General features: G+C 44.5%; 1 protein-coding gene and 1 long non-coding RNA gene across 4 annotated transcripts in view; one reads left to right on the top strand and one right to left on the bottom strand.

The window, feature by feature from the left end:
- LOC125447884 (uncharacterized) overlaps positions 1-26,505 on the top strand; it is a 31,744-nt gene extending 5,239 nt beyond the window's left edge. The window contains exons 1-7 of one of the 3 annotated variants that reach the window (XM_048522679.2): positions 1,274-1,359; positions 2,773-5,168; positions 11,012-11,271; positions 12,382-12,503; positions 16,593-16,722; positions 17,752-17,877; positions 20,121-26,505. In XM_048522679.2, coding sequence (XP_048378636.2) covers positions 3,305-5,168; positions 11,012-11,271; positions 12,382-12,503; positions 16,593-16,722; positions 17,752-17,877; positions 20,121-20,255 — 2,637 coding nt within the window. In that variant the 5' untranslated portion in view covers positions 1,274-1,359; positions 2,773-3,304 and the 3' untranslated portion in view covers positions 20,256-26,505. Of the gene's footprint in view, positions 1-1,273; positions 1,360-2,772; positions 5,169-11,011; positions 11,272-12,381; positions 12,504-16,592; positions 16,723-17,751; positions 17,878-20,120 lie in introns of those variants that run through there. The other 2 variants (XM_048522677.2, XM_048522680.2) reach the window with 2 other exon arrangements.
- Positions 1-27,300, bottom strand: part of LOC132206615 (uncharacterized) — a 53,912-nt gene that overhangs the window by 6,098 nt on the left and 20,514 nt on the right. The window lies entirely within an intron of this gene.

Here is a 27,300-nt window from a genome sequence, read left to right as displayed (position 1 = left end):
TTCTGTGCTGTACAACTCTATGATGCTAATATTTTAACCACTAAAATATTTATGGGACCATTAATGTGGGTAATGTACTACTGAGGAAATGAAAATGGCTGTATGCTTTTTTTGTTAATATTTGTTCCTTGATCGGTTCCTCTACTTGCCCTACTTGGTAATTGAAATCCTAATCCCCTGAATATTTTCTCACTCTGCATGCATCAGCAGTTTTCCTGTTGTTGCTGATACAATTGAAAATGTTCTGGAGTTCAATCTTGAAAGGACTGGCTGTTGCTAGGCTAATCTGTAACTTTCACTCATGCGTCAGCATGTCTGAATTCTTTCGTTTTATAGGCCCTCTTAACACTGTTTTATATTCTTCCTTATATTTGTAATCCTGCCTTCCTTTCAGCGGCCTTGCTAGCGGCAGCAATTTATATTTATGTGGCACCTTTAATGCGACCAAATATCCCAAGAAGCACAATCAATATCACAGAAGCACAATCAAGTTAAATATAACACCAGGGCACTTTAAGGGAATAGGGCTGGTGACCAAAAGCCTATAAAATGTGGAGGTTTTAAGAAGTAAAAAGGTAGAGTTGCCTTCATCCTACCAGACCACAAGATCTGTTGATCTCTTGCAACAGTGAGGTGACTACTGGTGGGTTACCCTGAGGTTCACCACACTTCAGGTGAGGGGAGAGGTTGAGAAGGTAACCTGAGCCAGTGCAGGATTTTATTAAAAAAATTAATTCACTGATTGAGAGCATCATTGGCTAGGCCTGCGTTATTGCGCATCCTTTAATTGTCTGAAGGGCAGTTAAGAGTCAACCACATTGCTGTGAGTCTGGAATCACGTGTACCCAGACCAGATAAGGAATGAACCCACGGTGTTAGCACCACAATTCTGCATCACAAACAAGCTGCCAGGCCAATGAGCTGGTTTGTGATGCAGAATGATGCCAACAGCACTGGTGCAATTCCTGCATCACCTGAGGCTACTGTGAAGGCCCATCTTGTCAACGTTGCCCCCTGCCTTTGGTGCGGTGACCCTCAGGTTGAACTATCACCAGTCAGCTTCTCTCGAATGAGAGCGCGGCTATATAGACTGCTAGGACTGTGGAGACTTTGAGGAGTGTATTAAAGGAAGAAAGTGACACGGAGAGGTGGAGAGATGGATGGAGGAGAATTCCAGAGCTTGGAGTCTTGGCCACGAAAGCACTGCCACCTGGTGGTGGAGAGATTAACACTGGGAATGCTCAAGAGGCCAGAATGAAGCAATGTAGATATTTCAGAGGCAAGGCAGAGATTACAGAGATAAGGAGAAGAAGGATTTGAAAATAGAGATGAAAACTTTACAATCAAGATGGGGACAAGGTAGGTCAATTCCATCCCATCAATCACTTCTAATATTCACTGCCTTCATCGCTGGTGCAGAGCAGGAGCAGTGTGTATCATCTACAAGATACACTGCAATAACTCACCAAAACATCTGCTGTATAGTGTAATGGATCTGAAAGGCTTAATGTTGGAGACTGCATTAAACTCCACCCAAATGTGATGATATCATAAGGATGTAGGTGGGAAAGGCAGAGAATCTTGCAGGTGTCCCAATAGTCTGAGTAACAATGGCTAACTTAGTAATATAATTTGTATCTGGTTGTATTCAAACAATAACCGACATCACTATTACTGTAAGCCAAGTGTGTTCTTAGACTCAGTCAAGGAAATGTGATGGTGGCAGCAAACTATGTAAGACACAAACTGGTAATGGTTTGCATTATGGGAGTAAACGAGCTCCTTGGACGGCACCTTCAAAAGCCACAACCTCTGCCATCTACAGCAGCTGTGTGTGTGTGAACATGCCATTTCCCAATGCTATCCTGACTTGAAATTGTATCGCCATTCCTTCAGTGTCACCGGGTCAAAATCATTGAATTTACAGCCCCAACGGCACTGTGAGGAGGTGGGGGTTGGATGTTGTCGGCGGGGGGGTGCGGAGCGTGTTGGGGCTTGGGGATTGGCGGAGTGGCACCTACACCAGATGAACAGCAGTGGTTACAGAAAGTGGCTTTCAACCACCATCTGAAGGACATTATAGGCAAAAACTATTTGTTTATAGAATGAATTTTTAAAAGCCTTGACTTATTTCACCATGCAGGAATGGCTTTTGTTTTGTTGTTGCTGTTATAGTTGGAATGTTTTGTTGTTGAGTCCTAAATAGCTGTTGCTAGGCTTAATCTGTAGCTCTCAATTTCTCTCTCTCTCTCTACCCCCCCCTCAACCTCTTGCTGTTCCTCTCTCTCAGTTATGCATCAAGAATACCGGGCTTCAGAGGCCAGAATGGTCAGTCTTTGCTGAGTTAGTTTACCTCCCTCAGGGAGTATGAGACCTGACTGAGGAAGGTCCATACTCTTGACTGTTATCCAGTGAGTCTGGATGAGAACAGGATGAGACACAGCAATGATGCACTCTGCAGGCAAGCGTGGTTCAGCCAAACCTTCAAGCACCAAGGATTCCTCTTTGGACAAGGGCCTCAGTGGTTATTGACTGGTGTTTATCCTGTTCCCGTTTGTGGGATACTGCTGTGCACAAACTGACTGGCAAAGTTTCCTACAGCATTTCTGAAGCCCTGCATTGAGCGTAAAGCATTTAGCAATATCCCAAAAATTGTGAAAGATGCTATATAAATGCAAGACTTTCTTTTCCTTCCGTGTGTGCTGTTCAGTGTGCTGGGTGCGCAAGGTAACCTTGTTTGTGACTCTATCTTTTCCTTTTTTCTTTGTACAGCTGTGGGGTTCAATTCTTGCGAGTGCACGCCTTGCTTCAGTCACACCTGACCTGGGTCAGAAAGAGATGGATTATCATTTCCCAGAACCCTGAGAACTGAATTAAAGCACAAGAGAAGACAAAGCGGGGGATGTTTTGAGTTTAGCCTCAGCAGCTGAATTCCCATCAAATTACCCCATCTTCCCAGACGGTGGGCTTTAGGGCTTGTGCTCCCAAGCTGGGCACACACAGCACAAATGGTTTGGAGTGGGGGGCAGGATCCAGCTGGTGTTCAGAGACAGTAAGTAGATGCAGGGGTCCGGAAGTTGGCGAGGGTGAGGGAGGTGAGGTGCTGGTGAAAGAGAAGATTTTGAGCCTTTGCCACACTGCATTAAAAGAAAAGAGAAACCTCGGAAAATTGGAGGAGTGGTTGCCAGGAACACAAAGAAAGCAGGGCATTCAGAAGACACGAGGCAGGAGTCCAAATGCAGGGGATGGAGTTTCAGACCCTCTTCCAGTTTTAAATGGAGAAAGGGTAGGGGTGTGGTTGGAAATGATGCTGTCAGACTGCCCATTCTATGGTACTGGTTGCCTGGCACCGCCCACCAGGGACTTGGTGTGCAGGCTTTCTCCTCAAGCCAAGGCTAACCATCGCCCGTGGGTCCCGCTCAGCCTAGCTGGGAAAGCACAATGGCAAGGTAATGGCTGCAGCTGGAGACGTGCCCCTCTCAAGTCAGTGGAGGACAGTGCCCAGGCTGTGCCCCTTCCCGCCTGTCCCCTCAGTGAGAGGCTTGAAGGAGATGGCAACCTGGATGCCAAAGGACTAAGTGGGACTGTCCTCGGACCCACTGTGGAGCCAGAGGAAAGGCACTGTTGTGGATTCGGTCACATGATGGAGGCGGATTTTGAGCTGTTTACTAAATCTGGTCCCAAAGTGGCGGGACTGGATGGACACTGTCCTCCAACTGGCTGCATGCCAGATGCATGCGTTGGGTCATGTCATGGAGCTGGTCCCACAGCAGAGGCAGGGGGTGGGCTGTATCATGGAGCTGGTCCCGCAGTGGAGGCAGGGGGTGGGCTGTATCATGGAGCTGGTCCCACAATGGAGGCAGGGGGTGAGCTGTATCATGGAGCTGGTCCCACAGTGGAGGCAGGGGGTGGGCTGTATCATGGAGCTGATTCCTCAGGAGAGGAAGGGGATGGGCTGTATCATGGAGCTGATCCCACAGGAGAGGAAGGGGATGGGCTGTATCATGGAGCTGGTCCCACAGCCGAGGCAGGGGGTGAGCTGTATCATGGAGCTGATCCCACAGGAGAGGAAGGGGATGGGCTATATTGTGGAGCTGATCCCACAGCCGAGGCAGGGGGTGAGCTGTATCATGGAGCTGGTCCCACAGTGGAGGCAGGGGGTGGGCTGTATCATGGAGCTGGTCCCACAGTGGAGGCAGGGGGTGGGCTGTATCATGGAGCTGATTCCTCAGGAGAGGAAGGGGATGGGCTGTATCATGGAGCTGATCCCACAGGAGAGGAAGGGGATGGGCTGTATCATGGAGCTGGTCCCACAGCCGAGGCAGGGGGTGAGCTGTATCATGGAGCTGATCCCACAGGAGAGGAAGGGGATGGGCTATATTGTGGAGCTGATCCCACAGCCGAGGCAGGGGGTGAGCTGTATCATGGAGCTGGTCCCACAGTGGAGGCAGGGGGTGGGCTGTATCATGGAGCTGGTCCCACAGTGGAGGCAGGGCGTGGGTGGTATCATGGAGCTGATTCCTCAGGAGAGGAAGGGGATGGGCTGTATCATGGAGCTGATCCCACAGGAGAGGAAGGGGATGGGCTGTATCATGGAGCTGGTCCCACAGCCGAGGCAGGGGATGGGCTGTATCATGGAGCTGATCACAAACAGGCTGGAATCTCACAAGCTCTTACAATATCTGCTTCAAAAGACTGTGCAATTAAAGAACTGACAGAACCTCGCAAACACCAATGGAGATACCAGAATGTTCAAGATGTCGAGGGGAATGTTATCACAGAAACTGGTTCATCAGAAACCCAACCACATCCAGCCTGCGAGGGCACCGCAGGGTTTGCAGACCTGGTAACTATGGAAACAGGCACAGTGGGAGACCAGGCCCAATTATGTGATGCCACCCAGGCAAAGGAGAAAGTTGGTGATGGGGACTGTGAAGATGAGTTTGGTATGTTCGAGAAGGCGGGGAACCTGGTGCAATGGGCTGAATTTCCAGGCCCTCTGGAACTGGAGTGTGAGACACCACATGAGCACAGCTATACTGCAGGTGGATGGAGTCCGGAGTCAGGCAACGACATAGTGACCTGCAGAATGTGGAGGCCCAAGTCAGAGAACACGGCAACCGCAACAGACGTGGAAAAAAGTGTGCATCCAGGAGCAAGCCTTCATGGTAAACAGTGAGCACCCAAAAACTGGGCAGTCTGGTGGGTTGGTATGAATCTTGGGCTGGATTTTGTGTTTGATGGCATGGCAGGGCAGTGGAAGGAAGACGGTCAACCCAACCCCAGTGTCACATGATGTTGGATCTGGCATTGGTGGCCAATTAGCAACTAGGCTACAAGAATGCCACCAATTAGAGCAGTGCAGGGGAGGCTGTGGACTAGATTGAGAACCTAGAGAAGGTTGGGAGCAGATGCACAGATTTTCTCACAGATTAGAATAATTACAGCACAAAAGGAAGCCATTTTGTTCAATGAGGCTGAACTGGCTCCTTGCAATTTACCTCCTGCCACTCCTCCGTAAATTTCCTGTAGCCCTGCAAATATTTTTCTTTCAGGCATTAAACCGATTGTCCTCTGAAACCTTTCAGGCAGTCTACTCTAGACTCTAACCACTCATGCAGTCATAGAGTCATACAGCATGGACCTAACCCTTCAGTCCAACCAGCCATGCCAAACATAAACCCAAGCTAAACTAATCCTGCCTGTCTACTCCTGGCCCATATCCCCCCAAACCTTCCCTATTCATGTACTTATCCTAAGTGTCTTTTCAATGTTGTAATTGTGCCCACATCCACCACTTCCTCTGGAAGTTCATTCCACACGCGAACCAGCCTCTTGTGTAAAAAAAAATCACCCCTCGTGTCTTGTTTAAATCTCTCTCCTCTCACCTTAAAAATGTCCCCCCCAGTCTTGAGATCCCCTACCCTAGGGAAAAGACACCTACCATTAACCCTCTAAACATTTCTTATTCATGTATTTATGTTGTAACTGTACCTGCATCCATCACTTGCTCTGAACGTACCACTTCTCTCACCTTAAAAATATGCCCCTTAGTCTTGAAATCCCCCCCTTTTAGGGAAAAGACACCTGCCTTTCACTTTATCACCCACCGAGTCAAAAACAGTTTGACACGCTCAGTTTGATTCTTTTGCTAATCAGGTTAAAATCTATGTTTTTCGGTTCTCAACTTCTGTGCCACTGGACCAGTTCTGCATCAATACTCTCCCTAGACCACCTCCTGATTTTGAACACATCTATCAAATCAGCTCTCAACCTTCTCCTTTCCAAGGAAAGGAGCTCAGCTTCTCCGATCTGCCACAGTAACTGAAATCTCTCATCCCTTGAATCATGCTTGTAAATATTTTCTGCTCCCTTGCTCAATCCCTCACATTTTTCCTGTAGCATGTTGCCCAAAATTGGACGTAATGTTCTGGTTGAGACTGAACTTTTTGTTTATGAAGGCAAATCACAACTTCATTTTGTATTGTTACTCTTTGCCTCTATATATATCGCCTGGGATTGTGTATTCTTTTCTGAGCACTTTCCTAAACTTTCCTGACACTTTCAATGACTTTTGTATAAATATTCGTTGGGAAACCCTTTTTCCAGCAGTTCCTTTCCCATTGCAATTTTAAGTTTATAGCCTGTGTAGAAATATTTGCCTCCTTTAGTCCTATCTTGCTTCTATAAGCTGCAGGATTTTCAAATTCAAATCTCACACAACTGTGTGGCTGATCATTTGACAGTGTAGAACTTGAGCGTTGCTGAATAAAAAAGATACATTTTATCAAAGTGTTGCACTCACCTGGATAATTCACAAGAAGGCATCAAAGTCAATGGGAACAAAAACAGAAATTGCTAGAAAAGCTCAGCAGGTTTGGCAGCATCTGAGGACAGAAATCGAAGCTAACATTTTGGGTTGAGTGACCCTTCCACAGTTCTGTTTTAGTTTCTGATTTACAGCAATTCTTTCTGTTTTCAATGCAATCAGGAACCAACATACCTGTACTGTATGAGAAAAAGGTACTGATCGATTGAGAAGTTGACCCTAATTGGACTCAAATTGGTACAGTCATTGCAATGGAGAGTGTACAGTTAGACAAAAACTGACATTTAGCTGCCAAGTTTTGTTTAAATTTAAAGCTGGCAGATTGACTCTAATTCATCAAGGCACTGCCCGGAGGAATGATCCAGAGAATGGCTAATGTCTATTTTGTTGAGTTGCAATGGGCATATCGTATGCACTTGTTCTTTCTGTCTGCAAAGAACAGACCTCTGTGTATTAACGAACATGGCATCCAGTACCCACAAGTGTATCATAGTGCAAGTGAAATTGACAATCTTAAAATGTGTAGTCAGCATAATCTTTAGCACACTCTGAACATTTGCTAAAAATCTTATCACAAAATCACATCTAATGTTAAATATTGTGGTTAGAGTTTTGCAAAGATGGGCTGGTTGGGTAAAGTCAGTACCTTGCCTGTTGTAAACAAGTCAAGGGACGTGCTGTTTGATAATATCCACCCACATTCCCTTGAATTGCTACACAGACCCCGTGTCCGTGTATGATAGCAGCTCGAGAAACCGGAAGTGAATGTATCGGTGTGAGTAGACCATCGGAGAAGTTGCATGGTTGCTCTGAGAGGGAACTTAGTTTGAAACATACCCAGGCCTACACACCAAGTTAATGAGTTAACCATTTGGCTTTGTTTTTAAATCATTCCGATAATTTCAATGATATGTAAAGCACAGCATGTTGGTTTAGTGTGGTCACAAATAAGTGTTTAGTTGTTATCAGTTGCGGTTTCATGGCAGTGTAAATGGATTAATTTCCCATTATTGCAGGCACCAGTTAGGTCAACAGGGAGAAGGAAATTTGCAAAGGTGTACTTCTGTACTACTCCCATTTTGCAAGTTGGGGTCTGACCTGTGGTATGGAGCATGCAGCCTGAACACTGGAAAGGCTGAAGCCATTGTTTTCAGTTCCTGGTCCAAACATTGTTCCTAGTTGCTGATCCTGGCAGGAGTCTGTGTCTAAACCAGTCTGTTCACAACTCTACTCCCTGGTTTGACCCTGAGATGAGCCTCCAATGGCATCATGAAGACCACCCATTTCCACTGCAGTTCTATGGTTCGATTTTGCCTTGTGTACAAACATATAATTTAATTTATAGGAGCAGGCCATTCAGCCCCTTAAGCCTGCACCATCATGCACTGACATCACAACTGATTTGATTATGACCTCAGCTCCACCTTCCTGTCTTCCTTTGATTTCCTTGTCAATCAAAACTGTATCTACTTCAGGATTTACCATTTTCAATGCCCTACTGTCCACTGCTCTCTGAGGAAGAGAGCTTTACAGACCTGTGACCCTCTGGGGGAGAGCCATTCTCCTCACCTCCAGCTTATTTTTAAACAGCATCGCCTAACTGAAGTCTGGCAATACAAGGGAAACTCAGCATTTTCTTATCAAATCCTCTCAGAATGTTGTTTCAATTGAAAACTTGATCTGTTGAATTTTTCCTCGTAAGATAATCCCAGAATTCCAGGAATCAGACACAGGAACCTTCTCTGAACTAATTCTAATGCATTTATGACCTTCCTTAAGTAAGGAGAACAAAACTGGACTCTAGATTTGACTATTCCAAAGCATTTCTGGCTTGTTTTCCACACCCCATTGTCTGTAAACTTAATTCTGTACAAAGTTCCGCCGCTTGTGTCTCAATTGGTTAGCACTGCTGCCTCACAGCACCAGGGACCCAGGTTCGATTCCACCCTTGGATGTCTGTCTGTGTGGAGTTTGCACACTCCCCCGTGTCTGCGTGTGTTTCCTTCGGGTGCTGCAGTTTGCTCCCACAATCCAAAGATGTGCAGGTTAGGCGAATTGGCCATGTTAAATTGCCCTATAGTGTCCAAGGATGTGTAGGTTAGGTGAGTTAGCCATGGGAAATGCAGGGTTAAGGGGATAGGGTGGGGTTTGCTGAGTGGGATGCTGTTTGAAGATTGGTGCAGATTTGATGGGCCAAATGACCTTTTCCCATGCTGCAGGGTTTCTATGGTTCTGCTCTCATTCACCAACAATAGCTCTAAGTTATACAATGTCTTAATATTAAAATGTTTTTTTTTTCAAATCTCCTCACACCTCACCCCTCTCCATCTTGGCTATGTTCACCAGACATGCATCCCTCTGAGATATCCATGCCTCTCCAATTTTGGCCTTTTTGCCAGTCGTGATTTTAATTTCTCTTCCACTGGTGGCTGTTTCTTCAATTTCCAAGGCCCCAAGTCCAGTTTTGTTCTCCTTACTTAAGGAAGGTCATAAATGCATTCGAATCAGTTCAGAGAAGGTTCCTGTGTCTGATTCCTGGAATTCTGGGATTATCTTACGAGGAAAAATTCAACAGATCAAGTTTTCAATTGAAACAACATTCTGAGAGGAATTCCCTCTTTAAATCTCTCCTCAGGTCTACTCCATGTATCTCCTTTAATACACTTCTTATAACCTACCTATGATGAGTCTTTCCGTCATCTGAACCAAGCTATCCTGATGTGGCTCAGTGTCTTATTCATAATCCACCTATGAAGCATTTGGAATGTTAAAGGCAAAGGTTTTAGTGAAATTCTCAAGTTCTGAATTCATGGTCAGTGCTATTCCCAGCATGGCTATGATAGACAAAATAGCCAGTTTCTGCAAGATGCTGCATCATCTGTCAACTTATAACATTGGGGTTTGTAATGAGTCAGCAGCACATTATGGCCATTCAGGTCGAGCACACTTTTATATTCATAAACTGGGTGTAAAAACCCATTGTCCTGATGGCACTGCATTCACACAGCATTTGCCCCAATTGCTAAAGCAAAGTCCCAGGGAGGGCAGAAGGAACTTGCTGCTTCATTCGTGAAATTGTACAACTCAAGGAGACCACTAAGCCCATTCAAAGGGCGATCCAATTCGTCTAACTATTTCCACTCTTCTCCTAAAATCCTCCAGGGTTTTCCCTTGTAAATGTAAGTATCACAATTCTCATTCAAATTCTTCCATTGAATCTGCTTCCCTTATCCCCTCAGGTCAGTGAAACATAGAATAGACTTCCTCACCCGGACATCGCCGTGGCTCAGGTCAATACAGAACAGGGATTCAGCCAGTTGTAATTAAAAATAAAGATGCTGGGGATCTGAAATAAAAGCAGAAAGTGCTGCATAAACTCAGCAGGTTTGGCAGCATCCGTGGTCAGTGAAACAAAATTAACATTTTGAGTCCAATCTAACTCTTCGTCAGGACTCAGTTTACTTCTGGAGATAAAAACAAAGTTAACATTTGAATCTGATATGAGTGTTCTTCAGCCATAGTAGATGCATTCTGGACAAGAAATGTTAACTTTGTTTCTCTCTCTCCGCAGACATTGTAACACCTGCTGAGTTTCTGCAGCACTTTCAGTTTTTAGTTGAAACTGTTTAGTTTGCTGGTCTTGGCAGTTTAATTAAACTTTGAGGACAGGTTCGATAAGCTTTAGTTAAATTTCCTTGTGGTTACATGGTGAAGGTGGTATCTAACTCAGATATTCACTAGGATGGATATAGAGCAACATTCCTTTGGTGTGGGAATTCAGTATATTGTAATATCAGACTTAGGCCATCCAAGAACAAAATCAAGTGACAGTTTTTCACACAAAGCGTTGGGGGAATCTGAAACTCTCCAACTTCCTGAAAACACGTGAATACTGGGGCCAATTGAGCCTTTCAAGATAATCAGCAGCTTATTTTTGGTTAAGGATAATGGGGATATCAAGGAAAGGTAGGTAAATGGGCCTGAGATACAGAAGATCTGATTGAGGGGTGTAGCAGATCTTAAGGGGTTGAATAGCCTCATCCACTTATGACCACAAGCATTACTCATTGTGCAATCAGGGAATCACAACTGTGCCCTTGTGTAGTGACAGTGAGCTGCAGGGAATTAGATGCTGAGATCTGTTTTGTACAGGACGTTCATCTCTGATGTCTCACCCTTTAGGGTCTTCAAACAGAGCAGCAGAGAGTTGGAGGAGCACGTGGCCACCCAGCTGCGTCACACCCAGTCATACCCAAACTTCTGAAAGTGGCTGGAGAGCATTCCACAGTGAAGACTGGCAGACCGAGGGCAACAGCTTTGATGCTTTCCCCTTGAACAAGTGGGAGATAGAGCAGCAGGGAACCAAAGCAAAGTGGTGGTCTGCTGCCCTGGAGTGTCATTCATTCCAGCCAACACCATCTGCACAATCATCACTGGACAATGTAAGTCATTACACAATGTATTATAGATCATAGAACCCCTTCGGCCCAACAAGTCCACACCGTACCTCAGACCATCCCACTATAACCCGTCTAATCTGCACATCCCTGAGCACTTTGGGCAATTTAGCATGGCCAATCCACCTATCCCACACATCTTTGGACTGTGGGAGGAAACTGGAGCACCCGGAGGGGAGAATGTGCAAACTCCACACACACACACACACACACACACACACACACACACACACACACACACACACACACACACAGTCACCCGAGGATGGAATTGAACCCAGTCCCTGGTGCTGTGAGGCACTGAGCCACCGTGCCATCCCACACTGAACATTTGCTGAAGATTAGATATCTGTAGCGATTATGGAAATGGGTCTTTCAGCCTGAACCATCAACATAACCCCTTTCCTATCTATTTTCATCAAACACCATTGGTATATCCTAATAATCCTTATCCTTCACGTGCTTACTTAGCTTTGTTAAATACTGGAGTTTAAATGCTAGTTAGACAGGGTCCAAGCATTTCCAGACAGAGTTTTATTTCAGCACAAACTCCATCCATACCCAGTAAGTACTCACCCAGACATCTTTTAATTAACATATAGCTATCATCTGTTCCCTAGCTCCATTGCTCAGGCATCTCTGCCAGACACTACTGGAAGATAATAAGCTTCTCCTCTAATGTTGGACCAATTGGAGTCTTCAGCTATTCAGATTGGTTGGTGCTGGCTCTGTCTCACAATGGTTTTCCCAGTGCTATTAAGATTTAAGTAATTAGCAAACTAGACCGTAATAGCAGACTAGAAAGTGAAGGATAATGATGCTTAATTAACAAGCTGGTGCTGTAACATTCTAACTTTAAGGCAATACTACAGCGGGTGCCAATGTGGACCAAGGAGCTAAACCTACTGCAAATTGGGGTGTAGACAACAAAATTTTAAATCAACTCAAATTTATGGAATGCGTATAGTCTTTCCACGGAGTTGAAGAGTCTGAAATAGAAGCAAAGAAGAATTCTCACCCTGATAGCTCCAGGGAGGATTGTCTTGAATGTGTTGCAATTCTGCTTTGCCTGAGTGGCCTGTGCCTGTTTTCCAGGTTGGACCGGAGTCAGTGTTCCACACCTGTTTCCCAACGGTCTCTTCCACCAACTTGAGTGACCCAACCCCACCCCTTGGGCAGCTGCTGGGCGCGAAGAAAGGGGGTGAAGGATTCCTAAGGTACAGTGAAGGGTTCCTTTGATGTTCCACACCATTGGTACATTACACTTTCAGCAACAGGAGACTTGCTGATCCAACCAGTCCAACATGTGGCAGGCCTGTATTTGCTAAGGAATCTGCTGTATATATTACACAGAATGATGTACAGAACAAGGCCATTCAGCCCATCAGGTCCAAAGTCCACACGAACCTCCTACCAACCTATTTCATCTCATTCTATCAGCATACCTTCTACTCCTCTCACCCTTAAGACACCATTTGTCTCAATTACTCCTTGTAATCATAGAATCCCTACAGTGTGGAATCAGGCCATTTGACCCATCAAGTCTGCACTGACACTCCAAAGAGCATTCCACCCAGACCCAACTGCCTACTGTATCCATATAACCCTACATTTCCCATGGCCAATCCACCCAGCCTGCACATCTTTGGACTGTGGGGGGAAACTGGAGCACCTACACAGACTCAGGGAGAATGTGCAAGCTGTGCACATTCAGTAGACCAAGGGTGGAATCGAACCCAGATCCTGGTACTATGGGGCATTTGTGCTAACCGCTGAGCCACCATACCACTCTAATAGTAAGTTGAATAGTCTAGCCATTCTCTGACTGAAGATGCTTCATTTAGTTTCTCATTAGAGGTATTTGCGCCTCCTTTGGTTTGGATTTCTCACACAAGTGGGAACATCTCCAAGTTTATCTTACCAAACTTCATCCTAATTCTATGCAGTCACCTTTAAGTCTTCCTTATCCTAAAGGATATCCCAGATATCATTACATTGCTATAGGAATAAAGGAAAATCTGCCATTCAATGAGATCAGAACTGAGCTGCAACCTTCCCCATCTTCCCGTTTTTGCTCTATATGCTCTCATCCTTTAATTAGTCAACCAAACGTCTGCATTACCTTAAATTTAAAGTGAACAATTGATCAGTTGCAGAGGAAAATTCTAAACTTCTACCTGTTTCCTGATTTTAATTCTGGAAAGTTTATGCTCCATTAGTTATGCTCCACCCCCTGGTCTTAGACTCCCCAAGTAGCAAAACTGATTTTTCCAAATATACCCTATTTGTTTCCTTTTACAGCTTGAAAACTTGATCAAATAAGTATATATTTTCTGCGTACTAGGGTTTATGAATCTATTGGAGCATTCTCCCTTTGTAGTTTAAACCTTGGAGTTAGGCAAATCCATACTGTGTTCCCTCCAAGGCCAATATATCCTTTCTCAAGTTTGCTGCCCAGTCTGCTTCACATCAGTTCAAAAACCATTAATTTAATCGCAAACCTTCGCACAAGAACAAAGGTCATATTTAGAGGGCTCCTTATCTTATCATTGCAGTATTTACTTGAAATTCAGTGAGTCCAAATTTGGTGTATTCTGTTTGTTATTGGGACACACCACTTTTTAAAATTCATTGACAGGATGTGGGTCTTGCTGGTTGGCTCAGCATTTCTTGCGCATCCCTAATTGCCCTTGAGAAGGTGGTGGTGAACTGCCTTCTGGAACTGGTGCAGTTCACATGGTGTGGGGACACCCGCAGTGAGGAGTCCCATCATTTTGACCCAACAGACAGGGAAGAAACAGCGATATCATTCCAATTCAGGATGGTGTGTGTGGCTGGGAGGGGAGCTTGAGTTCATGCTGCTCCTGAAGTGGCAGAGATTGCGGCTTTGGAAAGCACTGTGAAGGGACCTTGGTGAGCTGCTGCAAAAATATCTACTAAGTGGTACACAGCGCTGCTACTGTAAGTCAGTGGTGGAAGAAGTGAATGTTTAAGGTGGTGGATAGAGCACCAACCAAATGGACTACAATAACATGCCATTTAATATCAAGAGCAGATGGCTAGATCTTTCCTGTTTGAGACAGACATTGCCTTGTATTTACGAGGCACAAATGTTGCTTGCTACTTATTGGCCTGAGCTGATTAGATTCCCTGCAGTGTGGAAACAGGCCCTTCCGCCCAACAGGTCCACACCACCCCTTGAAGCATCCCACCCAGACCCATTCCCCTATAACCCACACACCCCTGAACACTATGGGCAATTTAGCATGGCCAATCCACCTAGCCTGCATATCTTTGGACTGTGGGAGGAAACTGGAGCATGCAGAGGAAACCCATGCAGACACGGGGAGAATGTGCAAACTCCACACAAAGTCATCTGAGGCTGGAATCAAACCTGGGTCCCTGGCACTATGAGGCTGCAGCGCTAACCATTGAGCCACTGTGCCGCCCTGATGGTGAGGAAGGTAATGTTGGCTGTAGACTGAGTACAACACAAGGTTTGACTGAATGGTACAGGGCTTGAAAGGGTGGGATGTAGGTTTCACCCCCTTGAGTTTAGAAGATTGAATAGTGAGACAACAGGTTAAACAAAGTGAAAGGATTTAACGCTGAGGATCTATTTTCTGTAATGGGTGAAATCAGACCACAGTGAGAGCTGAACTGAGGCCAGTAGGTTGGGGATGCAGGGGCAGCATTTTCCCCGTGGAACTGATGATCCTAACATCGGAGTCTCAATGTTTCACTGTGTTTCGAAGGTCTGGGATTTTTTTTCCAAATCACCAGGTAGTGGACAGAGAATGGACTGACCGTCCAATTAAGGACAATGGGTACCTTCTCAAAATTGGAGTACCATTATGGTGAAGGAGGCTGGCGTTTCAAATAAGAGAGGCAGAAAGAGAGAGGCCCCGGCCCCACCCCCACCATTTTGAGGAGGCTTCCTTCCAATGTGTTGAACTTTTAAATGCAATCCCTTCAGGGGCTACAGGAATCCCTTTGAAAGGGCAGGCTGTGATGGCAGATTTGACCAGGCAAATCTTTTCCCACATGACCCCATTTTGTGTCTGAAAATTGTCACAACTGAGCAATGAGGGAGTGAGAAGGCCTATGAGAGCAGGGGAAATGGGGTTGGGGAGAGGCATCACATCAGAGCTTGTCACCCCAACGCTCTCAGCTCATGACCCCACGGATCCTGACCCCCACTTTGGAAGATCTGTTCTGAAGGCCTGCTAAGAGCAATGGCTACCTCCCACGGTCTTGACGTCTCCCTGGACTACAGACTGACTGGCAAATTCCAGTCGTTCTCTTACAGGAGAATCTTGACAGATAAGGAAGTCAAGGATGAAGGGGTCTGCAGACAGGAAAGAGGGTTTGACACCAGAACCAGATCAGCCATGATCTTATTGATGGGTGGACAAGAATTGAAGGGCCAAATGGCCGTCTTGTGCTCCCAAATTCTGTGTTCCTATGTGGGATCAACTCCTGGTATGGGAATGTTTGATCTACAGGGATAGGCTCAATAGGCTGGGGCTACTTTCCCTGGAATGTTGGGTGCTTCGTGGTGATCTTATGGAGGTTTATAATATCATGAGGGGCATGGGTAGGGTGAATAATCAAGGTCTTTTCCCCAGGATGGGGAAGTCCAAAACTAGAGGGTCATAGGTTTAAGGTGAGAGGGGAAAGATTTAAAAGGGATTTATAAGAGGCAAGGTTTTCACGCAGAGGGTGGTGCGTGTATGGAGTGAGCTGCCAGAGGAAGTGGTGGAGGCTGGTACAATTACAACATTTAAAAGGCATATGGATGGGGACATGAATAGGAAGGGTTTAGAGGGATATGGGCCAAATGCTGTCAAATAGGACAAGATTTGTTTAGGATATCTGGTCAGCCTGGACGAGTTGGACCAAAGGATCTGTTTCTGTGCTGTTCAGCTCTATGTAGGCCTCACTAGGCCTTTAATTCATGTTAACCTGCTGTACCTACTGCTTGTGGAGATTTAGCCTAGATGAACCCTAACCTTCCTCCATATAGTCAGGGGGCAGAATGGTGCCATAAATCTGGTATGCCAATCAATGGTGCGTGATTTTCAACTTGTGCTTACTCCATCAGGTGGAAAAGTCTGACTGGATAGTCAAAGGCCTAACCTCAAGAGGGAGAGCTGAACTGGGGGAGTTAGAGAGAGAGAGAGAGAGAGACACACACATACCAACCCAGTCAGCTTCAATACTTAGCGAAGAATGTTCAGAAGGGTGGTCCTGGTGGTAAGGTTCGCTGAGCCAGCACTTTAACTCTTTCTCTGGTTCCGTTGCAGCACACAGGCCTGTGACCTCTGGGCTTCACTGCAGAACGCCGCTGAGACAGTCGGGCTTCAACGTAAATGGGCTGATTGTCGGAGTCGCAAACTCTTACTGGTGTCACTATGTGTAGATCCTGCAACCACGGTGAGTGATGAAGTGCCCAAGAGCAGCATTCGGTCCACTAGGGGCTTGTAACCACAATTTCCTGATTTTTTTTTACTTGTTTCTCCAGCCACTGACATTGTTTTGAAAGAACGTTTAGTTTTTCACTATTTGCTAAGGGTGCTTTTGGGCAGGAGCTGATATCTGGACTGTGGGGTTGGAGGTTCTATGGTTGCCTTAGGATGGGGTGGCAGGTAGAATGTCTCTTTGGCTGTGGTGAGTGGCAGTTGCCTGGGGTCTCTGGTCTGGTGCGATGCCTGGGAGTAGGAGGTGGTATAGTCAGCTAAGGGGTAGGGGGAATGGGGGAAATGCCTAGGATCTCATTGGTGCTACTCAGAATCCAGGCAAAGGTGAGTCCTTTGGCATAGGAAATGCCCAAAAGCTGTAGTGTGGGGCATACCGGGATTGGGGAGGTCTGTCTGCATCGTAGGCAATTAATGCGGTGGGTGGGGGTCCTTGCGTTTGGTGTTGGAGGGGGCAGTGGAGGACCTGACATTTTAAATAAATGGCATTTGAATGGAATCCAGCAATTGGGGGTGACGCACTGGGTGTTGGAACATCTGAGAGTCTGTGGAGTGGGGATGATGTGCAGGAGCTGGAGGAGACAGTTACCCTGATCTGGGGTATAATGTCTGATACTTGCACTGCAGGGTTCCCAGGATTGGAAGTTCTTTGGGATGGGCATGTCATGCTCTGGGATGAAGGTGGGGAGATGCTCAGGTCTGTCTAGAGTTGTGCTGGGGGTGAATTGCGGAGCTGAGTTTATTTCAGATAACCTCTGGTCATGCAACTATTTAACTTTTCAGGTACTTGGCTAAAGTTGACCATTTTCTGATTCTTATTTTCCATTCTTATCCTGTTCCCTGCTACCCTGTATTCTCAATTCTCCATTCTTCTCCAAACACTCCTGATTCTGTTCTCTGTTCTCTGATGTCTCTCTTTCTCCTACATTTCCTTGTCAATCTCTTGGCCCCTCTCCCCACCCTGTCACCTTTGACTCCACTCCATCAGGAGACATCTGCAGGTCACACGAGAACTGTTGCCTCCTCTCTACCATTCTCCATAGATACTAGGACTGAGTGGCAGCCTTCACCTGATACCTTGGACTGGGATTACAAGGAGTTAATGTTAATTAAGGTACGCCAGTGCAAAACAGCCCAAACAGTTCACTTCTCAAAATGGTGAACCTGTTAAAGGGGCACTGACTGCACAAAATATTGTTTGGGAGTGAGACTATTCAGTAGGAAAGTCTTTTTCAAAGCTGTTGCCCACCTTCAGTCCTACACCTTCTGTGCTTGAAAATCCACATTGATGGTTTGGCAACACCTCAACTTTTACATGTTCTTCCTCATGTTCAAATCCTCTGTCTCCCAATCTCTAACTTCCCACCCCCACTAAAAGCAGGGTACTTAGAAAAACTCAAAGTAATTGGGAAGCATCACCATGAGTTTGTGAAAGGGAAATTATGTTTCACCATTTTAGTAGATTTCTTTGAAGAAATAACCTGTGCTGTGGATCAAGGGGAGCGGGCAGGTGTATCGAAGTGGAATTTCCAGAAGACATTTGATACAATGACACATCAGAGATTATTGTGGAAAATAGAAACTCATGGTGTGGGGGCTAACGTATTGGAATGGATTGAACATGGGCGGCTGGCAGATAAACACATTTTCATTAGGCAAGGGTATTGGGGATAAATGGGAATGTGGAATTTGAAGCACAAGCAGATCAGCCATGATCTTATTGAATGGTGGAGCAGGCTTGAGGGGTGCAAGGTCTGTTTCTGCTCCTGAGGAGATGATGCCATAGTGACAATGCCACAGTGGCAATCGAGAACCTGAGGCTAATGTGGTGGGGACTGGGTTCAAATCCTACCATAGCAATTTGAATGCAATAAAAATCTGAAACAAAAATACTAGCCTACTGTTGATTGATGTAAAAACCCACCTAATGTAGGGAAGAAAATCTGCCATCCTTACCCAGTCTGCCCTATACATGACTCTAGATCCACAGAAATGTGGTTGACTCTTAACTGCCCTCTGGGCATTTAGGCATGGGTAATAATAATGGATGCCTGCATTCCATTAGTGAGTGATAAAATAAATTGCACCTTCATACATGTGCGCTCTTCCAATTCAGGCGTTTGTCTCCAGTTTTACTTACTCCACCATTGTTCCTTCGGCTTCCTGGGCCTTAAATTCTGAAATTATGTACCTGAAACGCTCTGTCCCTGATTTCACTTTCCTCTACTAAAGAATCCTTAAAACCCACATGCTGTTTTTTTGGTTGCCAGTCCCATTGCTGTTTTATGTAGCTCATTGTTAGATTTTGCCTGATAGTGCTTATAACTGTCGTGGGGAATTTGATTTCATTAATGGTCCTGTGTAAACTGAAGTTGTTTTTGTTGTTTTATATCCAACAAGTTATGAAATGAGTTTCCCAATCTGAATGCAGTGGATTCTGAGTCACGTAGTCTGAAACAATGCTATCTCTGGCAATGATCAACATTAAATTACAATGTTCTTCAGGGAAGGAAATCTACCATCCAACCTGGCTGAATTTTAATTGGTTTCTGTGCTGGCTGAACAAGGAACTCAACTCAATCAAACTGCCCTATCACTTCTAGAACAAGGATAGCACGGAGTTAGATACACTGCAGAGTTCCCTGTATGCTGTCCCCATCAAATACTTCAGGACAGGTTCAGCAAGGGTTTAGATACAGAGTAAAGCTTCCTCTACTCTGTCCCCATCAGACAGAGTGACATTAAGTACAGCCAAAATCTTCTTCAAGAGGCATTGCTGTGTAGTGGGTTGCGTCCCTGCTTCTGAATCAGGAGCCTCTAGGTTTGAGTCCCATTACAAGAGCTAATGGTCGGGAAAGATGTGGATATAATGCAGTCAAACAGTTTGTTTCTCGAACTGCAAATACTTCCAACACACATCAATGTCAAGCAGTAAAGGCAAGAGAGATTCCATGTGACATAAAGAATACTGGAAACTCTACCATCACTATTGATGGATTCGAGCTACAACATACATGTACATGTGTACGTTGCCAACACAACAGGGACTCTGTGAGCGATCTGCAGCACCGACTAAACCTTCTACACCATCCCAGTAGACAGTCCCAGCATGTATTAGGTACAGAGCCCAAGCATTTGCCAAGCCCCCATTGCAAAAGAGCATCTCCAGCCAGTACACATTGTGACAATTGTCTGTTTCTCACCATCTCCCTCCTCAATCCAGAATGTCAGTTGTGTGGGTGGGTTGGAAGTAAAGGTCTGGCGCCACACCGATTGACTATCAGACTGAACTGCCTCTAAACTGGGGTGCGGTGATGTTGTCATTGGCCACCATGGTTCTGTTTTTCTCTGTTCTAGAACCCGGCCCCTCAGATCCAGAATGGCTATAGCCCAACCCACCGTATCCAGGCCTTCTTTTATCACTGGACGCAGGCTGACAGAAATGGGAAAAGCAAGACTACATATGACTTCAATAAGAACTTCATGGCCTAGTGGATCTGAAGCTGCAGCATTGGTGCTTCCTTCTGCTCCATCAAGTCTTTTGCACAGCCTTTATTTGTCTCTCTAGATCACGTCTTTATTTATGTCAAGGGGCTTATTTGTTTATTGGGAAAGTGGCAAGGCAGTCAGAACAGGAATGAAGGAGTGTGTGGATAGTTTCGGGTATAAGTGCAGACCTTTCCAACTAAAGAGAAAGGTAGCTAGAAATATAGAACAGAATTATAGGAGCTTCTACAGATATTTTAAAACGAAAGGAGTTTCACTGGGTAAGCATCGGCCCAAAAGAAACTGAGTAGAAAGAATTAATAATGAAAAATAGGGAGGTAGCAAATTAAGTGATCAGGTATTTTGCATCAGTCTTCACCATAGAGGGTAAAGTAGTCTCCCATAAATAGCTATAAATCAGGAAGTGAAAGGGAGGGAGGAACTCAAAAAAATTTCAATCACCAGGGAAGTGGTGCTGTGAAAATCATTGAAGCTGGTAGCTGACAAATCCTCGGGTCCTGATAGACATCACCCTAAAGATTGAAATGGCTAATAAGATAGTCGATGTGTTGGTTTTAATTTTCCAAAATTTCCTGGACTTGGGCAAGATCCTATTAGATTGTAAAATAGCAAATGTTAGTCCTTTATTCAAAATGGGAAGAAGAAATAAACCAGGAAACTACAGCCATTTAGCTTAATAGCTGTCATAAGAAAGATGTTAGAAGCTATTACAACAGATGATTTAGCAGGGCACTTGGAAAAGCTCAAGGTAATGAGGCAGAATCAACACGGTTTTGTGAAAGGGAAAAGATGTTTGACCAATTTGGCAGCATTCTTTCAGGAAACTACATGCTATGGATAAAGAGGAGCTGGTGGTTGAACTATACTTGGATTTACAGAAAGCATTTGATGAGATGCCACATCAAAGGTTGTTACAGAAAATAAAAGCTCATGGTGTAGAGGTAACTTATAGGCATGAATAGACAATTGGCTCGCAGACAGGAAACAGAAAGAAGGCATAATGGGATGTTGCATCTTGAGGGTAATCTAGCACCAGGGGTTACTTTTCAAAAATAAAGGGTCAAACATTTAAGACAAAGATAAGGAGATTTTTCTTTCCTAGCAGGTTGTGAGTATTTGGAAGTCTCTTCCTCAAACATTGGTGGATGCAGAGCCTTTGAGTATTTATAAGGTAGAGGTGGATAGACAGATCTTGGATACCTCACTTTAGGTAGGATGTGATGGTCTTGGAGATGGCAGAGGAGATTTACTAGAATGGAACAGAGGTAAGGAACCTCAGTAATGTGGAGAGGCAAGGGAAGCTGGGATTGGTCTCCGTAGAGGAACAGTTGTTCAGAGGAAACGTAAAAGAGACATTTGAGATTATAAGGAAATTTGATGAATGAGGAAAAATGGTTTCCATTGCCAATCAATAATCAATAACCAATAAAGCACCTCAATAAAGGTTTCTGCAGAAAATAAAATCTCATGTTGTTGGGGGGCATAGCATCTTGGCATGGATAGAATATTGGCTAGTTAAGAGGAAAGACTTGGCATAAGTGGGTCATTTTCAGGCTGGCAAGATATAATGAGTGGTGTGCAAAATGGGTCAGTCCTGTTTAATACTGTACAAAGAACCATGCCAGTGTCTTTTGTCTGTCCACTTTGCTGAAGTTGAAATATTTTCAAGACAAAAATCAATCAAGATTGGACTCTCAGGGTATCAATGGAGATGGGATTGGGTGGGAAAGTGGATTTGAAGTCAAAAATCAGTCATGACCCTGTTAACTGGTGAGCGAGGGACCATACAGTCTACTCCAGTTTTAATTTGTTTCATCCTTGTGGACTTCAATTCAAAGTCTCTATTGTGTCAGGGTTTCTGGCGCTGTCTACTGACCCTCCCTGATTGGGAAAATGGGTGTTGCACTCATAAGAAGATCAGGGGTGACTGTGTTGTTTCAATGGGCAATTACTAAGTAGACTCTCAGTCTGCCCCATGGATCTGAAACCCAGCCAAGAACAATCTTCTGGCACTATATTTCACTTAATCATTACTCCAAAACTGCAGGATAACCCAAGGAAGGATGGATTGCTCTCAGAACAGGAGCAGTGGACGTTTATCAGAATGAAGAGTTAAACTATGAGACAAGATTGCATAAACCAGGGCTGTATTAACTGGAATTTAGAGTTATTGAATCAAAGTGTTCAAGATACAGAGTGACACAAATAGAGTCAGTTGGGAGAAACTATTTCTGCTGGTTTGGGAGTATAAGGCAAATGGGATAGTCTGCCAATTAGGCACAGACTGTTATGCAGCAAAATTAGGTCACACGCCTACACACTAAATAGAAATATTAAACAGTTTCACAAACAACAACTTACGCTAGATTAATAGATCATTTTAAATCAGAAATTGATAAATTTATGATCAACTACAGGTACTAAGGGAAATCAGGCAAAAGTGAAAATATGAAGTTAGGTAACAGATCAGCTGTGATCTCATTGAATAACAAAACAGGATGCAGGAGCTAAATAATCTACTCCAGTTCCTATGTCGCCATATGTTTCTAATCTATGTTTTGTATTGAGTCAATGCTTTTGGATAACACTCCTGGACAGTCTAGCTGTAATTGTAAAATTATGCTGCCTTGTTTTGGAAATAATTTCTCTCCGTCTACCCTATCAAATCTTTCAATCCTTGGGATCATCTTGCATAGATTCATCATTACTTTTCAACTCAAGGAAATACCAGAACCACAGCATGCAACCTAACTTCTACTTCTAGGGATAACAAGGTGTGGAGCTGGATGAACACAGCAGGCCAAGCAGCATCAGAGGAGCAGGAAGGCTGACATTTCGGGCCTAGACCCTTCATCAGAAAAAAAAATGTTCTTCTACTCCTAGGCTTTGTGTTCAAATCACAGCATTGGCAGTAAGCACAAAAACTGGGGTCATGTACAGTAATGAACAGGAAGAGACCATGTGGTTTCTAACACATAAACAGAAATTGCCAGAAAAGCTCAGCTGGTCTGGCAGCATCTATGGACAGAAATCAGAGTTAACTGGCCAATCTTCATCACTATGGGTTTCTACCTGGTTTCCGGCATGGGTCTGACCACAGTGCTGCTGACACAGAGGTGCAGAGAATGCCAAGCTTATGTCGCTATCTGACAAGGTGACCAGGCCAGGACAGAAGTCTGAAGGGGAGCAGTTTTCAGTGGATTCAATGGTGATTCCCTGCTCACCATCCTTCCTCAGCCTCCCTGCTCGCAAAAGAAAGCACATTGTACAATTAAACAGGCTGTTGTGACCTTTTTATTGGTTGGGTAAGGGTCACATGACAGCAAAGGTGTTACAATGGAGTTGAGGTGCTGATTAGCAATGATCTGAATAGCAGGTTAGACTCAAGGGGCTGAGTGGCCACTCATGTTCCCATGATAGAATTATCCAACCATTGAACCATATTGTCTGTGCAGAATTGGGCACAGATGGACAAACATCTAATGTGTATCAAGTCTTCATGGCTCATGCTGATAGTACAGGCAAGGATGGGGAAGAGGGAACTGTCAGTCCTATTTGGCAATTGCAACTTGTACAAATCTTTCCACACACATTGAAACTTGAAGAAACCACCCACTAAATAAGACTGTCTGACCAGCAGGCGGTATTGAAAAATTCTTGCATGGACCCCCTTTAAAATGACAACACATTAATGAAGTCCTGTTCCAGCAGAATCTGTTCAGCCCCTGGTCAATACTGTCTGTAAAAGCCACAGGGGTCAATACAGCTGTTTAAGGAATGGGCTGAGAGTTGGACAGATACGGTCATGGGACACAATCGATTCTGGGGAATATGAAATGGATCAGTGGACGGCAATAAATCTGGATTGCATCCAAGACAGGTTATAGAAATTCCTCGTCTGAGAGGTTTTACAAATGGTTATTTACTGGAATAAAAATTGGATTGTTGTTGGGAGCGCCAGTGTGCACTGAGTCTTGCAAGGATCAGGGAGGCTCAGTGGGGTAGTCTTTCTTTCTCTCCACTTTACTTTTCAAACTCTGTCAGTTTGTAGAACTTCCGTCGCTTATCTCATGAGAACAAATTCCAATCCTCAAAGTCTTTCACTGATCTCTGAGTCATAGTTCCAGTCCCCAGCATGGAGAAGGTTGTTAGCACCAATTAAATGAGCAAGTCAGAGCATGTACATTTCAAATGAGATCCTAAAATTGAAGCCCAGTCTGCTCCATCAAACAGATACAAAAGGTCCTGTTACTCTACTAGGAGGAAGATTGGAGGTGTTCTGTCTGTTTGCCTGGCCTATACACATCCCAGAAACAATATCAGTAAAACATGACTATCTAGTTTTATCTCATGGTTGTCCATGGATTCTTGTTGTGTCAAATGGACTGCTACATTTCATACAATTGACAGCTACCCTTCAAAAGCACTGACTGGCTGTGAAGCCCTTTGGGATGCCTTTAGGTCGTGAAAGGTGCTATGTAAAAGCAAATTACTTTACTGCTTGTATTGTGGCCTGGGGGATATTTACCTTGCTCTCCACATCTTCCTCAGTATAGTCCTCTCCTTACATTTGCCAAACATGCTATTTTACCTGTCTCTACTCTCTGATCTGTTTTTGGCTGTTGAATAAGCTGGGATTCATTGCTATTGGCTCTTGTAACGTTACCCTGAAGCAAAAGAAGGCAAAATAACGGAGACAGAATATCCTATTGTTCACACAGCAGATGAAAGAACCTTAATATTGTTGCATATTATTGAATGTCAGTTCTCTCTCGTCTTTCTACCTAGGGGTGACCAATCCTTATTTGGCAGCCCTATTCCTGACTGAAATCAAGAGCTCATTGAGGGGGAATGGCAGTCTCAGACCTGTGACCCCCATTGTGTGAGTTGACCCTTGCAAGCACACACATTGGCTTTAGATCATTGTAACATAGGGTTGGCAAAGACACAGTGGGCTACATGATCATATTGTCTCCTGTTAACCTCTATTGTTCACCTTAACAGTGGTTCTCACCCTCCAATTGTTTTAACTTTTATCAGAAGATCCCATCACTGTTGTAACATCTGATTACTGAGAGCAAGCGTCTGGATGCAGTAAACACTGACTTGTTTTACTGGAATAAAGGTGATGAAATATCATGAAATAACATTGACATTTGCAATAAATATCTTTCAAAGTTCACAAATTTGTTTTACAATGACAGGTCGATGCATGAAGTTTAATTTAACATAGACCCCCAAAGGAATGGACTTAACGTTAATTTGCCAACCCTTCAGGATTGACCTAAGGTGGCCAGAAATTGAGCATAAATATCCAGGACACTACTGTGAGTAACTCTTGGCCTGTGAAATCATAGGGACATTGAAAGCAATTTTTAAAATGTATCTGTTTATTAATATTAGAGATTGGGAGGATGACTGGCATGCATTTACCAGCCAGTTGCCTCATGTGTCTCTACCCTTTACAGTTGGCCGTAAACTAGAATTCGGGGGAGACATTCCATCAGCTTCGACAACCATTAGATGATAGGAATTTGTCTGTTCTCTTGCAGGCAGTATTAACAAGAAGCCGTCAAATCATTTCATAAGTGGCTGCTTTGCTAATCACCTCCTCATAGGTGTCATTGTCTGATAGCTCCTGGTCAATCTCGTGAGCATTTGTCATATGCTGTTTCAGGTCCATTGTAGTGGGTGAAGATGCTGCCACAGGTTGGGCACCTGTAGTTGGGATGACTGCTGTGCTTCTCCTGGTGTCTCCAGCATGACTTTTGCATGTGGAATGCATGGTCACACAAGCAGCAGCAATAGTTCCTCCTCCAGAAATGGACTTTCAAATGGAAGCCGAGGCTCCTCTCAACATTGCACCAGAGATCACAGATGTTGCAGCCATCGGCAACAGCAAAGTTGAAGTGTTTGGACATTGGAATGAAGCGAGCTGGGGGGCAAAGGTCAGGGCCATCTGCCTTCTTCAAAAAAAGTCCATTTCTACCTGAGCATGCCCAGTGACTGGGTTTTTGAGATTTGCAGCAATTAGTGTGAAGCTGCAAAGTGTGAAGGCTGTTAAAAATGTTCTGACACATGCAGCACCAGTAAGCTTTGGAATAATATTTTGGGTTGTCTGTTTGCTGGAATGAAGCACTGGTGCCTTCAGCAGATGGTTGGTTAAACATCTGGCTGTCTGACATTTGGTCAATTGGCCAAATACTCACTTGTGGGGGAATATCATTAAGACAATAAGCACTATTTGATTCTTCAATGAGGATTTGATTCAATTGTTTATCGTCACAAGGAATCAAGGGCTATGGTGAGAGTGCAGGGAAGTGGAGTTGAAATGTCCATCAGCTATGATTTAAATGGCGAAGTGGACTTGACGGGCCAAATGGCCTTCTTCCACTCCCATCTCTTATGGTCTTACGGTTCTCCACTGTAACATCATTCAGCTAGTCTGTCACTGCATTCTGCAAGTCCACAGGAGTTGTAAAGGGCCTATTAAATGAACAAGTTCTCCCTTTCAACTGCCCTATGTCCTCGATCTCATCTGAAGTAACAAGTATTTCTGAACTGACTTTGTGATTAATATCTGGAGAGCTTTTGCTCAAGAGGAGCTGAACACCAGTAGGTAGAGACTCCTTTGGCAAGCTGGAGCATGGAGTTAAACTAATAGATTTCCTTTAGAACATAGAACATTACAGCACAGTACAGGCCCTTCGGCCCTCGATGTTGTGCCGACCTGCCATACCAATCTGAAGCCCATCTAACCTACACTATTCCACGTACGTCCATATGCTTGTCCAATGACAACTTAAATGTACCTAAAGTTGTTTTCTTGAGACTCTGCCACTGGTCCTTGTAGCAAGGTTACTTTCTTCAAATATTGAGTGAAACTGGAATTGTGCTTTTTGCTGTGCTTTGTATGCAAGTGTAGGGTGGAGATGCTCCGAAAAGTTTTCTGACAAACAAAACATCTGTGAGGGTGGGAATCATGTTTTCAGTTGTCCGTGAGCAGAGGGCCATCACTAGGTGATTATTG

This window comes from Stegostoma tigrinum, chromosome 39, assembly GCF_030684315.1.
Source record: "Stegostoma tigrinum isolate sSteTig4 chromosome 39, sSteTig4.hap1, whole genome shotgun sequence".
In the NCBI taxonomy this organism is placed as follows: Eukaryota; Metazoa; Chordata; class Chondrichthyes; order Orectolobiformes; family Stegostomatidae; genus Stegostoma; species Stegostoma tigrinum.
Note: the sequence above shows the minus strand (reverse complement) of the source record. Positions and strands in the feature narration are given on the sequence as shown.